The 14586-nt window shown below is 35.7% G+C and overlaps 2 protein-coding genes across 4 annotated transcripts; both read left to right on the forward strand.

Annotated features, from left to right (window-relative positions):
• Positions 1-6795: 6795 nt before the first annotated feature.
• On the forward strand, positions 6796-10748 carry CPSF73-II (cleavage and polyadenylation specificity factor 73 kDa subunit-II). 3 transcript variants are annotated; one of them, XM_079030599.1, is made up of 14 exons: positions 6796-7076; positions 7332-7555; positions 7641-7818; positions 7911-7983; positions 8062-8176; positions 8257-8330; positions 8415-8551; positions 8900-8963; positions 9055-9120; positions 9199-9268; positions 9358-9462; positions 9547-9688; positions 9764-9860; positions 9937-10748. In XM_079030599.1, exons 2-14 carry the CDS (start codon positions 7531-7533, stop codon positions 10681-10683), a joined length of 1893 nt encoding a protein of 630 aa, XP_078886725.1. In that variant the 5' UTR covers positions 6796-7076; positions 7332-7530; the 3' UTR covers positions 10684-10748. The 3 variants fall into 3 exon arrangements, with proteins under 3 accessions (XP_078886725.1, XP_078886724.1, XP_078886726.1); XM_079030598.1 differs by having other exon boundaries at positions 7408-7555; XM_079030600.1 differs by having other exon boundaries at positions 7497-7555.
• Positions 10749-12364: 1616 nt separating this feature from the next.
• On the forward strand, positions 12365-14323 carry LOC145092641 (E3 ubiquitin protein ligase RIE1-like). Its single transcript, XM_079030601.1, has 5 exons — positions 12365-12940; positions 13255-13374; positions 13480-13612; positions 13702-13866; positions 13965-14323. Exons 1-5 carry the CDS (start codon positions 12450-12452, stop codon positions 14124-14126), a joined length of 1071 nt encoding a protein of 356 aa, XP_078886727.1. The 5' UTR covers positions 12365-12449; the 3' UTR covers positions 14127-14323.
• Positions 14324-14586: the final 263 nt, after the last annotated feature.

Consider the following 14586-nt stretch of genomic DNA (forward strand, 5'->3'; position numbering starts at 1 on the left):
TTGTGGTTGTGGTTTTAGAGCTTGAGCTAGAAGAACTTGAGGGTGTCGGATGTTGATAAGGCACAACACAATGAGCAGAATATGTTTGTTGAGTAGAGAAGGCATTATTTGATGAGATTCCTATATTGGCAGTAGAGTAGGAATTCACATGGTTGATTTCACATTGCTTAACATCCATGTCACATGCCTTGATTATGGCCATCACTTCGGAAAGGGTAAGCTTGCTCAGATCTTTAGTCTTCTTGATCATGGGCACGTTCATATCCCAGCTACGCGGAAGAGAATTTAGTAGCTTCTTGTTAACCTCTGAGCGTAATAGATTTATTCCAGTTGTACTTATTTCAGTCGTGAGAGTAATAAACCTTTGCAGTTGAGCTTCAAGAGACTCCCCTAGGACGTGATTAAACAAATTGAACCTCTATTTCATTCTAGGCCCAAAATGTTGAAATAAATGAATGTGGGTCCAATTAGAGCCCATTTAAAGGTTCTAATCCCATGATAGTCAAATTGGAAGCTTATTGGTCCAATGAGTCCAATAAGGAAGTCCTAGCCCAAAATGGACCTAACAAGAACTTCTAGGGTTTCCAATTGCTTGTTGACTATTTGTAGTACTTGTATGGTGTATTGGATTGAAGTTTTGTTGTCATAGAGTAAGCATCATACATGCTCTTAAGTTTTTGATTCTACATTTTACTTGAGTGTAGTGATTACAAGACACAAAATTTCTAGTTGTGACACCTCATGTCCTCATTTCCCTCATAAACCTCAATCAAGGCTTCCCATAAATCTTTTGCAATTGTGTATTCCCTAAAGCCTTGGGCAATTTCAGGAGACAGGGCCATGTTAAGAGTGGCAAGAGCTCTGTCATGTTCTTCAACCTTTTCAAAGTCTTCCTCCGTGTAATTCTCTATCATTTTACAACAACTGTCTTAGCTTCATCATTCAGATTTGTTGTAATTCTGACAGGACCTTTAAGAATGCTCCTCCATATCTTGGAATCCTTCATTTTAATGTAGTTCTCCATTCTGAATTTCCATTGTGGAAACCCATCAGCTGACAAAAGTCGAGGAACGCGAGTGATTGTCCCCATAATAGAATCCAAGTCCTAATGCATTGAAGTGTTGGACTGAGATTCCATTTTAAATTAGTAACACCGAGAACGTCAAAAAGAATTTAAAGTTTGGCCAAAAACTAGGAAAGTCAATAGACGAGTTGACCAAAAACTCCAAGAATTTGTTGACGTCAACAAATGAGTTGACCAAAAACTCCAAGAATTTGTTGACCATAAACTAGGAAAATCAACCAATGAGTTGACCAAAAACTCCAAGAATTTGTTGACCGTGAACTCCAAAACTTGATCAGATAACCACCGAAAACCTTGATTAGTTATTTTAAGAACATATCAATATCCCATAAATCTCATGATTTAAATGATGATAGTCCAAATCTAATCCCGATGAATTAGAAGAATATATCTAGAGTTTCCGATTAACACGAAGAACTGTTGGGTTGTGAGCAAAACATCAATCATATGGTGCACATGCAAACCCTAAAGCTTTGGATCTAGGTTTTTCTAATTGTACATGCAATAATTATCCAACACTTGTAAACCCTAACACTAGCATACAAAAATCAAAAAGTACATCTAATAAACAAGTTAGAATGTTACCTTTGATTATAGCTTGATAACCTTGAGCTTTTTAGAACTTAGCACCTCAAATATGATGCCTCTAATATATCACAAACACCAAAGCAATTGGAGAATATTAGAGAGAGAGGGGGGGGGGAGAGGAGGAGGAGGCTCAAAAATCGGTTGGTTGTCCTTCTTAGGGTTTAGTGGTCGATTTTGGCTATCCCAAGGGTTCTTTATATAGTTGAGCAATTAGGGTTTCAGTCAAAACCCTAATCCAGTTGCTAAGTCCTTAAGCAGCCCAAATGAATCTTTCTAGAATCCCTACCATGGACGAAATCCAGTAGGCTTCCACAAGGATTTCGTCCACCCCTATCTTTAGGGTTCCTCAACCCATATTGCAATTATCACATAATTACAATATCAATCCCTTTAATTCAATTAACCTCTTTTGACCATAAAATTAATTCTAAATTAATTCTTGACCAATGTTAATTAAATAATATGATTTCTCTTTTAATATATTATTCAAATAATATATTAATAAATCATATTTATCCTCTTTCTCCATTATTCTTCCAGTCAAGTTGCTTTGGTGAAGGCAACCTAAAAGGACCATACTACAATCGGGTCAAGTACATATCAAATATAGTTATGACTTAGATGCCTAATCCAACAGTCTCCCACTTGGATAAGTCTAATAACTATAAATGCAAGTAAGAATTCAAAATCCGATTAGCAATCGTAGCTCTCAAAAGCTACTGTCGAACTTTGACACGTCCTTTAGATAAGGGATCGTATAGTCCTCCGTTCTCAATATATCGTGTGGACAATTACATGGAACATAGTCATACTTATTGTCCAACAGTTTGTTTCTCGATCTCTGATTTGTCTGACATAGAACTTAATTGAACACATCAATTCAGTCATGACCGGGTCCGACACATAAGTCAAAACAAAATCATCGAAGGGCCCAAGATATTGCTTTTACTCTCGTAGGATAAAAGGAATAGATAAACTTCGACTTATGTGCTTGTACTATTTTCTCATCAAATCGTACACAACAATATGTTTTATAACATCAATTTACTGATGCGTTACGCATTATCATTGCACAACCAACTCGTAAACAACAACTCATATATCTAGGTTTAAAGACTATACTGAAGAAAGGTATGAAATCATAACAACGGTCATAATAGTGCTATGATCAGACTCACTCGTTTTCTACTTTTTCTTCGGTTACTGTAGTGGATCTTAAGCAAAATGTGCAAGTTGATAAAGACCCTCAAAATCATGCTTACTATGCACACATTTATGCATGCATTTAGAACTGATTGATTGAATACTTCAAAAATCTTATAACATGTTTTTTAAATTATACTTGACATTCTGTTTTTAAGGTTCTTGGAGCTACAATATTTTATGTGTGTGTGTATATGGAGGGTAGTGCTACGATATATACATAAGATTATAACATGACACCTGATAGGCATCTTGGAGCTGCTCAAATTGATCGGTTGTAGTTAGACATTCTTGTAACCGAGTAACACACATTTTCATTAATAAATGAGAGTGCAAGTCATCAATCTAGCTAATAGAAATTTTTTAATTACAAAAATTTCCATGGTTTCAAAGCAATTCAAAGCCACATTTACCTATGTTCTGGTTGTTGTTATTGTAACCTTAGTTTTTACCTCTGTGCTAGTTGTCCCATGCTCATTTCCGCTCGCGAAAGATGATAAACATTGCATTGGGCAGGCTAGCTCGACTAGTGCGCACCAATTTGAAGCTTTTATTGTTCTCAATACAACATCCTTGTTCCTATGTGTCACATTTGGTCAATCAAATGCAAAAAAAAAAAAACTATACATACTGCCTATATCGCGACCATTGTCATGATCTAGGAATCTTCGTTAATAATATCTGCCATGGTGTAGAGTGTACCAACTATGAGGTATAAAAACAATGATACACTAACGAGAACAATAAAAGCTTGAAATTGGCACGGTTATGTTAGCCTGCCCAATAGAATGTTTATCATCCCTCACAATCAAAAAAGAGCTTGGACAATCACCATAGAGGTTATAGCCATGGCTACAACCACGACCACCGTAACTAAGGTAATTATGGCTTTGACTTGCTTTGAAACCATAGAAAAAGTTTCAATTAGCTAAATTAACGACACTTCACACTTTCTTGCGAACCGTTTTCTTTTGTTGTTTTACGTTATAAGACTTCAACTGAAAAACTTAATGAATTTGAAGATTTTGGTTATATTTTAATGTCGAACAATTGTCAGAATGATATCTTATATATCAAGTTTTGTGAAAGTAGTTGTTTATCAAGTTTTATAAAGAGTCTATGTTATTATTATTTTTTTATATGGACATTATAAAATCTATAATTTTGGTTCCAAATCAAATTTGAGATTTACTTTAGAATATTGATGAGTTTTTATAGATTCTCTAGCTCTAATTCATCACTAATTCATGAATCTAAGCTCTAATCTACATATTATTGATTATGATGGATTTATGAACTTAGCTAATCCATAAACTTTAATTATGGAGTGGAAATCTGAATTTAATCATTAATCTTGTAACATCCGGCATTTCAGGTATATTAATTATTCTTTTTATTTTGAGTTTTGTGGAAGAACTCGGCGAGTTGGTGCGTAGACTCGCCGAGTTGAGACGCGATTTCTCACCCGGATTGATGCCCGGACTCGGCGAGTCGCCTTGGTAGACTCGGCGAGTCTGTGCTGTTAAATGAAACCCTAATTTCTCGGGTTTGAGGCATATTTAAAGGGCCTTATGGCCGTCATTTGCGCTCATCAGTCCCCAGAGTGAAACCCTAGAGCATTTGAGCGATTCAAGTGAGGGAAGGAGCCATTATTAATCTTGAAGTTATTGCCTTAGCAAGGAAAGAGGAGATCTAGCCAAGAGGAAGCAAGAGAGGGGTGGATTCCTAAAGAACTGAAGTCCAAGACATCACAACTGAGGTACAATTCCGAATTATTCTCTGTTATTGTGATGTTCATGTAGATTTAGGGCTTTTGAACCCATTTGTGGCTAGATCTAGTGTCCTCATGGTCCCTTAGCGAGTTAAGGTCCTGGATCTGGACCCATAGAGGTCCAGAGAACCTCTTTACCAAAGCTTTATATGCATCCATGGAGGTTTTGGCTTGGGATCAATGTATTTGAGGCTAAAACACCATTCATGAGCTATTCGATGCTTAATGAGCACCAAGACTTGGACTTTGCGTGGTCAATAAGCTTAAGGAGACTGGATCTATGAGTTAGTGAAGCGGATCTGACCTCAGAAGGTCGTTTGGGGTTGTGCATGCAATGCACTCGCCGAGTCCATTCCCAGACTCGGCGAGTTGGTGCGGGTTGTTCAGTGATTACGAACCAGGGGTTGAGTAACCAAGTCGGGTGAGTGACTCAGTGAGTCGGAAGAGATTCAGAGGGATCGGGTTCCAGTAGGGACTCGGCGAGTCCACGCCAGACTCGGCGAGTCAGGTCGACCGTTGACCGTTGACCAGAGTTGACTGGTTTGACTTCGTGGTATTAGTCAGCCAGAGTCAAGGTAGTATTAAGTAGAAATATGCTTGTGTTGTAGGAGGACGATAGCTCAGGAGATCAAGCACTAGTGGTTAAGAGATTTACGAGTTACCGAGATACGCGAGGTGAGTCCTCTCACTCTACGTTACCTTGAGTGGTAGTTATGTGTGACCGGAAGGTCGTATGTGCTTACATTGAGTATTATGTTATCCTATTGTATGTGACATGCTATGCATTATGTCTTTGTGATTTATGCTATGCGGAGTTTATAGACCGGACCGGAGGGTCCAACGATTCATGAGCCTGAAGGCTCAAGCAGACCGGACCGGAGGGTCCAACGAGCTTAGGACCAGAGGGTCTCACTGAGACACATTGACCAGAGGGTCAAACAGAGTTATAGCCTCGAGTGGCTAATGTGTGTTGTATGTGGTATTTTGGGGAACTCACTAAGCTTCGTGCTTACAGTGTTTTGGTGTTATGTGTTTCAGGTTTCTGTCAGGATCACGGGACGGCACCGGCTCGATTGTACACACCAAAGAAAGAGTCATGTTTTGAGAATCCTGGTTTATTATGCAAGTGAAAATGGAGTTATGTTTTGTAATTCGATTATGAATGAGATTTTAAGCAGAGTGTTTTTAAGAAATAAACGATTATTTTTAAATGAAAAATTGTTTTGAAATTTTCGGTGTTACAATTCTAAGCTTTGTGTGTGTTTCGATGATAATTGTTTGTTAGTATTCATTGATGTAATACCATAACATCATTGAAACATGTGATTCGATTCCGAATGATGGAATTGAAGAATTGATGTAATACCATAACATCATTAAAATAGGTGATTCTATTCCTAAGGATGGAATTGAAGACTTGGAGCCCTAATTCGTGAGAACTTATACACTAGCTATGCAAACTTGTACATGAGCTTAAATCCTTAATTAAGGATCCAAATCATTGATCACTAGATTGAGAATTGTTTAATTGTTGATGGTTATGATCGATTTGTCAAAGTGATCCCAATACATCTTCTTCTGGAGATTATGAGCTTGAATCGTAATTCCAGTGAAATCCAACAAATGAAATAAAACGAATTGTTCGTAACAACCAAAAATTTTATGTAATATTCATGTTAAAATTGGCAAATTATTAATTATGTTGTAAACCAAAAGGAATTTTTCATTTAGAAACATTTTTGTAATTTTGAAATTTTGATAACCAAAACCCAAATGGAACATTGGGCCAACCTTCCACAATAAGCACAAATCCACAACGCATACATGTTATTGGGTAGGTCCATGAACAAAAAGACTGGTCTTGGATTGATCTTGGAAAAGGACCGTGACCAAACCAGTCTAAAACGAGACCGAAACTGAGTCGAAAAAACCTTGTACTGAAAAAGCCGCACACAAAAACCGCGAAAACTGAACCGAAAAAGAACATTTCAAAAAAATACCGTCCTAATACTGTCTGAAACCGGCCTGAAAAAAAACTGAAATGTTTCAAGACCGGATTATTTCAAGACCCGTTTGGAAACATGCTAACTTACAAAGACTCAAGACGAAAAATATTTGATATCTCCTCGAGTGGGAGATATCAAAGGATCTCGAGTGGGAGAAGGGCCCGTTTGATTTCTGTGTGACCGGTCCAACGAAAACATCAATTCCATCCGATCCAATCAAAATTTAGCTGGGTCCTTTGGAATGTTATTTCCCGTCTTTGCCTTTGCTCTGTAGCGATTCTGGAAATCCCACACAGAGGAGGAAGGAACGCACGCACACACGCACGCCTCCATCGAAGGAACACTCTCCTCCGGCCGTCGCTCCCTTCACCGTTTCCTTCCTCTGCCGACGCCACTGTCTCCGCCTCGCTGTCGTCTTCCTCAGGTAAGCAATTTTTTTTTTCACGAAACTGAAGCGATGCAGACGAAAACTGTGTGTTTTTTTTCGGCCAAGAAAAACTTCAAAGAAATTCTTCTTCCTGTTGTTTGGTCAACACAATTCGATTGTTCCATGATGTTTGGTTATTAAACATTTGAGTGTTTATGAATTTCTTTGTTGCAATTTGATTGAAGTATGCATTTTTTTTTCTTATTTCTTTCTATGCTGCGATTTGACTTCTAATTCATATCATTCTAGTAGTTTGTATATCGGAAAGAAATAATTGATGAGTGTGTGTTATACTTGGCATTTAACGAAATGCATACCATGTGCTCAGTTAAATGCCACTACTTGCCTCTTCAAGCTGCCACTAGCAATCACACCATTGTTGCTCCCAGAATTAGATACTTGAACTCTCCATTTTAGGTTTTCGTTTTCAAGTTATTACAGAAGAAAGTTCATGGCGATTGATTGTCTTGTTCTAGGTACTGTTTTCTTCCGTATCTTTGATTTTTTTAGTCCATATCGGAATTGTTTCTTAGTTATCTGATTAGAATATAAAACAATCAGGCGCAGGACAGGAGGTAGGAAAGAGCTGCGTGGTTGTATCTATAAATGGAAAAAGGATCATGTTTGATTGTGGGATGCACATGGGTTACACTGATCACAACCGTTACCCTGATTTCTCTCTGATTTCAAAATCTGGAGATTTCAATAACGCCCTTTCTTGCATCATTATTACTCACTTGTAAGCTTGTAATACCCTGATATCTCCGAAGTTTTTACAAATAAGAAAGAAAATTTTTAAAACTGATATTAGTATGGGCTCTATTTTTGCAGTCACTTGGATCATATTGGGGCTCTTCCATATTTCACTGAAGTTTGTGGTTACAATGGACCAATTTACATGACGGTATATCCATCAACTTGTCTTTAATGGTGATTTCATATCTGAGAATTCAACTGCAATTAACTTATTTATTCTTTACAGTATCCTACCAAAGCCTTGGCTCCACTTATGTTAGAAGATTACAGGAAAGTAATGGTTGGAAGGGGGGAAGAACAGCAGTTCACTTATGAAAACATCATTGATTGTATGAAAAAAGGTATGAAATTCAATTCACAACAGCCATAATAGTGATATGATCAAACATTCAAACTCACTCCTTTTCTACTTTTTCTTCAGTTACTGCAGTGGATCTTAAGCAAAATGTGCAAGTTGATAAAGACCTTCAAATTCGTGCTTACTATGCTGGACATGTATGCTTCTAGAATTGATTGACTGAATACTTTAAAAATCTTAATAACTTGTTTTTAAATTGTACTTTGGATTGTGTTTTTAAGGTTCTTGGAGCTGCAATGTTTTATGCGTGTGTGGGGGATAGTGCTATGGTATATACAGGAGATTATAACATGACACCTGATAGGCATCTTGGAGCTGCTCAAATCGATCGATTGCAATTAGACCTTCTTATAACTGAGTAACACACATTTCCATTAGTAAATGAGAGTGCACGCCTTCAATTTAGCTAATGGAAATAAAATTATTGCAAAAATTACAATGGTTTCAAAGCAAGTCAAAGCCACATTTACTTTGGTTTTGGTTGTCGTTGTAGTAACCTTGTTTTGGTTGTTACCTCTGTGATGATTCTCAATGAGAAGTTGAGAATCAAAAATTTAGCTTCAACTTGCTTTGAAACCATGGTAATGTCTGCAATAAAATTATTTTAATTAGCTAAATGGATGACTTGCACTCGTGATTATTTAAATACTGAAAATTTTGTGTATATTAGATTATTGTATCTTAAGTAACAGCTGACTTTTTATAGGTCGACATATGCGACAACTATTCGTGACTCAAAATATGCTCGAGAGAGAGAATTCCTTAAGGCTGTATGTAAGCTTCATTAATTCCCATTTTTTTTTTCTTTTAAAAATTATTAACGAATATTTATTACATGCAAGTGATGAAATGTGATTACAGGTTCATAAATGTGTTTCCAATGGAGGAAAGGTGCTGATTCCTACATTTGCTCTTGGACGAGCTCAGGTTTTTATCTGTCCTATTTTTATTATTATTATTATTATAAAAAATATACCTTATGGTTATTTATGAATTATTCAATAGGAACTCTGTATATTGTTGGATGATTACTGGGAGCGGATGAATCTTAAGGTTCCTATCTACTTTTCAGCAGGTTCTCATCTTTTATTCTTTTTCTTTTATCACCTATAAACTAAATGTGTTTTTTTTTTCAGATAAAGAGTTATTATTTGTTTCTTTCAGGTTTAACAATCCAAGCTAATTTGTATTACAAAGTGCTAATTAATTGGACTAGCCAGAAGGTGAAAGATACATATGCTACTAGAAACGCATTCGATTTTAAAAATGGTATCTCACAAAAATCATTTTCTGATAACTTTTTCTCTACAATTGTTATTATTATTTATTTATGTTTATCTTGACTTGATGCAGTTCACCAGTTTGACCGGACTTTACTTGATGCTCCTGGACCTTGTGTTCTTTTTGCCACACCAGGAATGATTAGTGGTGGTTTTTCACTTGAAGTTTTTAAACATTGGGCTCCATGTGAATCAAATCTCATCACACTTCCAGGGTATTTTTATCACTTCTTTTTGTAATTATCTTTTTCCTTTTTTTATTAATTATCTTTTTTCTATTTTCTTCATAGGTATTGTGTTGCTGGAACCGTAGGACACAAATTGATGTCTGGTAAGCCTACAAAAGTTGATTTGGATAAAGATACACAGATTGATGTTCGTTGCCAGGTATCTTTCTATCCGTTTTATTATATAATTAATATGTTTTTTTTTACTAATATGTATAAAGTTGTTTCTTTTACAGATTCATCAATTGTCATTTAGCCCACATACGGATGCAAAAGGAATAATGGATCTTGTGAAATTTCTGTCCCCAAAACACGTAATACTTGTACATGGTGAGAAACCTAAAATGGATTTGCTTAAATCAAGAATCAAATCAGAATTAGGAATAGAATGTTTTGATCCAGCAAATACCGAAACCGTATCTTTCCCTTCAACCCATTTTATAAAATCCGATGCTTCAAACGCATTTATCCGTAGTTCATTGACGCCCAACTTTAAATTCCCAAAAGATGAAATTACGGATACGCCCTCACTGCATGTTTGCGATGAGAGAGTGAGTGAAGGGATTTTGACAATGGGGAAAGGTCAAAAAGTCAAGGTTATACATCAAGATGAGCTTGTAACAATGGTTGGAGGTGGAAAAACAGAAGTGGAATTTGGGTATTGTTTTGGGTTAAATTTAAGCAGTTTAAAGAATATTAGCAAAGAGGTTAGGGTTTCTAATGATGATGACTCGTTGCTTGGTGTTTTGAATATGAAACTTTCGGATGAATTTGGGGAATTGGGAGTGAGGGATTGTAAAGGAAGTCTTGAGGTGAACTCTTTTCGTGTTCGGGTATGTAAGAATGATGATTGTCCTCATAGAGTTGATAGTGATGAGTTAAGTGAGAGGCTTGAATGTGTGTTTTTTTGTTGTAATTGGTCGATTTTAGATAAGAGTATTGCTTGGAGAGTTATAAGTGTAATGAAGAACATGGATTTGTAATGTGGACGTGTGTATTTTTGGAGACAAGTTTGTGGAATTTAGTGATGTAACAACAATTTCACCCATTTAAGCCCAAACCTTACAAAAAACCAATTGCAATGGGTTACATAAGGCATTGAAATCCAAGTCCTAACACCTTAATGTTCCCCAAACCTATGAAGTAAGCCTCCCAAGGTTAAAAGCTGTCAATTACGGAAAAAAAAACTCAATTATTTGTTCCTCTTCACAAATCAGTCACAAACCCAAAATCAATTAATGGAAGTCATAAAAATGCAAACCATAAACATACATATTCTGAAGGAGGTGAACAAAAAACGTAGTAGTTGGCTTCGAATTTGAGAAGCCATTGACCGGCAACAGTCCAAGTATGATAGGGAAAGAGAAGAGATTGATCGAGAGGCTGAGTGGTCTAGTGGCGATCGACAAGAAAAGACTTTCATGTCAAAAGTCATTTTTTTTTCATTCTGATATCGTTGTTCGTTTTTGTTGCGGTTTTAGTTCCAAATCGATATAAAATGATTAATTTGTAATTGCTAAATTTCTTTAACTATTTTATTATTATTATTTTATTAAATGTAAATATTAATAAAATAAGCAGGTTCCACCACCCCACACCCACCCAAATGTATCTCACATGTTACCATTAAATCTAATTTGCAAAAAAACCTTACTTCTAAAAAAACGTAAAACATGTGTTTATGCTTCTAAAAGTGTATCTATAGTTCTAAAAACATAAAAAAAAAATACATATTAGTAATAATAATAATATTAGTAGTATTTATACTTCTAAAAAGGTGAAATTATGTATTTATAATTCTAAAAAACATATTTATATGTTGCTTGGTTAAAATCCTTTTTGTGTATAAACATTTTTTTTGTATGAATATTTATAATATGACAAAAAAACATACTTAGGGTAAAAAAGCATAAAATATTTATAAATTTAAGGTTTTTTTGCAAATTAAAATTTCATGATAATATGGAAATCTACTATTGTATGTAAAAAAAAGGCAAAAATGATTTTTTTTTTGGAAAACATAAGGACATAAATGAACAAGAAATCGTCACATGGACAAAACAGAAAAACTTGACAAACCTAAAGGCTTTCATGTCGATTCAAACCGTGTGAGTGAGAACCGTGGTTTTCATAAAATAACAAGAGGGAGATAAGAAGGTAAATGTGTGAGTGACGACATGATAAATGCAGACAATAACAAAGAGATGGTGGGGTCGTCGGAAAGGAATAGAAAAAAAACTATATGTTTTGCAATCTTTTTTAAAAATCTAACATGTGAAATGGTGTTTTTTTTTTCTTTTTTTGGATTTGTGTTGTCCAAGGAGAAGGGTCGGAAAATTAATTATTGTCGAAATAATGAAAATTACAAAAGTATATAAAATTTAGTTTAATTGTAAATCATACTCCATAAAAATATGATTTTAATGGTTTCTTAATAATAGACTAGCAAATCAAATTGACATTATTAAACAACAATACAAAATAAATCGTATACAAATATTGAAATTATATAAAATATAAAAAATGATAATTCATTAATGTATAAAGTCAAGTCATCAAAAAATAATTGAAAAATAAAGTATTATAATATAAAAAAGGAATAAAAAGTTAAAAAAGCATATCGCTACGTGTTGCAGTTGCCATAAAGAAAATAGTAATAATAAAAAAGGAGACGACTGTGTTTTGTTAGCCTATCAAGTATCAAGAACAACTCGTCACACTCCTCCCATCCACCTGTGGAAGTTTCAATATGGCGGAGATGTCAACGGAGACGACAGCGCCGTTACTCAGACCACGACAGGACACCGTCGAATCCCAATCAGGAGAAGGAGCAAGGCCGACTACACTCGCCCTTCTCCTGGGCCGTGCTTCGGGACGGCGTGGAGCGTCTATGTTGGTGCGCGAGACTGCAGCGCGACAACTGGAGGAGCGGCGAGCCGACTGGGGCTACTCAAAACCAGTTGTTGCCCTAGACATGACATGGAACCTCGCCTTCGTAGCGGTTTCGGTGGTTTTATTGATTTGCACGGTAGAGGAGAAACCGAACGTTCCAATTAGGGTTTGGATCTGCGGATATGCGTTGCAGTGCGCGGTGCATGCGGTGCTTGTGTGGTTGGAATATAGTCGGAGAAGCCGGAGAATACAGGAAGACGAAATGACAGGGGGAAATGATTTGAGTTTCAACGACAGTGAGGATGATGATGGAAGGATTGGGGCTTTCTTGACTTCTAACAGAATCAGGTCCGTTTCAATGTTTCATACACTTGAACTTGAATTCATTTAGCTTAAAATTATGAATCTTATTGTTTTCCATTTCCATAGGAGACTTCATTGTAGCTTTAGCATCACTGGTTGCTTGAATGCTCAATGATATGTTCCCATTTGTATAATTAGATCAAATGCATTTGCCTTATCATCTAAAAACGGGTAAATCACAATAGACTTGTTATGGGATCAAAATTAGTATATGCTAGAAAGTGGTTTCATTTCTACCTTCTGTATACTGTATACATGATTGATTCTTTCACTGATGCATAACATTTTGGGATTTTCAGTTACACCAAAAGATGTGAGAATCTTAATACGATGGTATCATTTGTCTGGTGGCTAGTTGGCTTTTACTGGATGGTTTCTGGTGGAGAGATTCTTCTGCATAATGCTCCACGTTTATACTGGTATGTCTTGAACCATATGTCATATTCTCCATGTGGAATGAACTAACATTTCTTACTCAATTCACCTACAATTCTTTGTTTTCTGTTTTATATGAATGATTGCAGGTTGAGTGTGGTGTTTTTGGCATTCGATGTGTTCTTTGCTATCTTCTGTGTTGTTTTAGCATGTCTGATAGGAATTGCTCTTTGTTGTTGCTTGCCCTGCATCATTGCAATATTGTATGCAGTTGCTGGCCAGGTGATTATATGACTCTCTTTTCAAGATTTTACAATTTATATTTTGTTTCATTAAGTTTTTTAACATATTATATGCTTAATAATATCCAGGAAGGTGCATCAGAAACAGACTTAAGTGTCCTTCCAAAATACAGATTTCAGGTGTCCAATGATGAAAACAAACCTGATATTCATGTGGGAGCAGGTAGAATGGTTCCTGTTGAATCAAATGTTGGATATTTAGCTGTTGAACGTGTTCTTCTACCCGAGGATGCTGTAAGTTTAATTAATAATCTCATAATTCCAAATAGATATAATGTTGCAATTTTGATTTTGATATATGAAAGAAATGTTTTGTGTTTTTTACTTTTTAGGAGTGTTGCATATGTTTAAGCCAATATGAAGATGGAACAGAGCTTCATTCGCTACAATGCAACCATCATTTTCATGCATCATGCATAGTGAAATGGTTGAAGATGAATGCCACCTGTCCTCTTTGCAAATACAATATCTTAAAGGGAAACGAACAAGTTTAATAATAAATCAGAAGAATCTGGAATTCACACAGGCTACTATGTATTTATGGATATGTACAGGAGAGGGGATGTAGCTAAAGCTTTGGTAAACAAACAAATTTTCACATTTAGTAGAGTTTACTTTTTGGTACAAATGAACAAAATAATGCAAAACATATGTAGCATTGCCATTAATTAATTTCAAGTGTATTTTGTCATGTTGATGTCTAAACTATTACTATTATGTTGTTGACATCACTTCCACTGATTCTTGATTTAATTTATTGTTGTTCTTGAAAAATTCTTTGGTTATATTTCGATTTGTTAGAACCCAAAAAGCTGAAACTATTCTAGTTTGGTTTTGTTTTAGTTTTAGGCCAAACATAATCATTACACAAACCGATGTATATGTAGGGGTAGCGATGAGAAGAGAATTGGGTATCACAGTTTATAATTTTAATAGGATAATAGGATAAAGTTT

Source organism: Lactuca serriola, chromosome 3 (genome assembly GCF_051521515.1).
Source record: "Lactuca serriola cultivar US96UC23 chromosome 3, Lser_US96UC23_V15, whole genome shotgun sequence".
In the NCBI taxonomy this organism is placed as follows: Eukaryota; Viridiplantae; Streptophyta; class Magnoliopsida; order Asterales; family Asteraceae; genus Lactuca; species Lactuca serriola.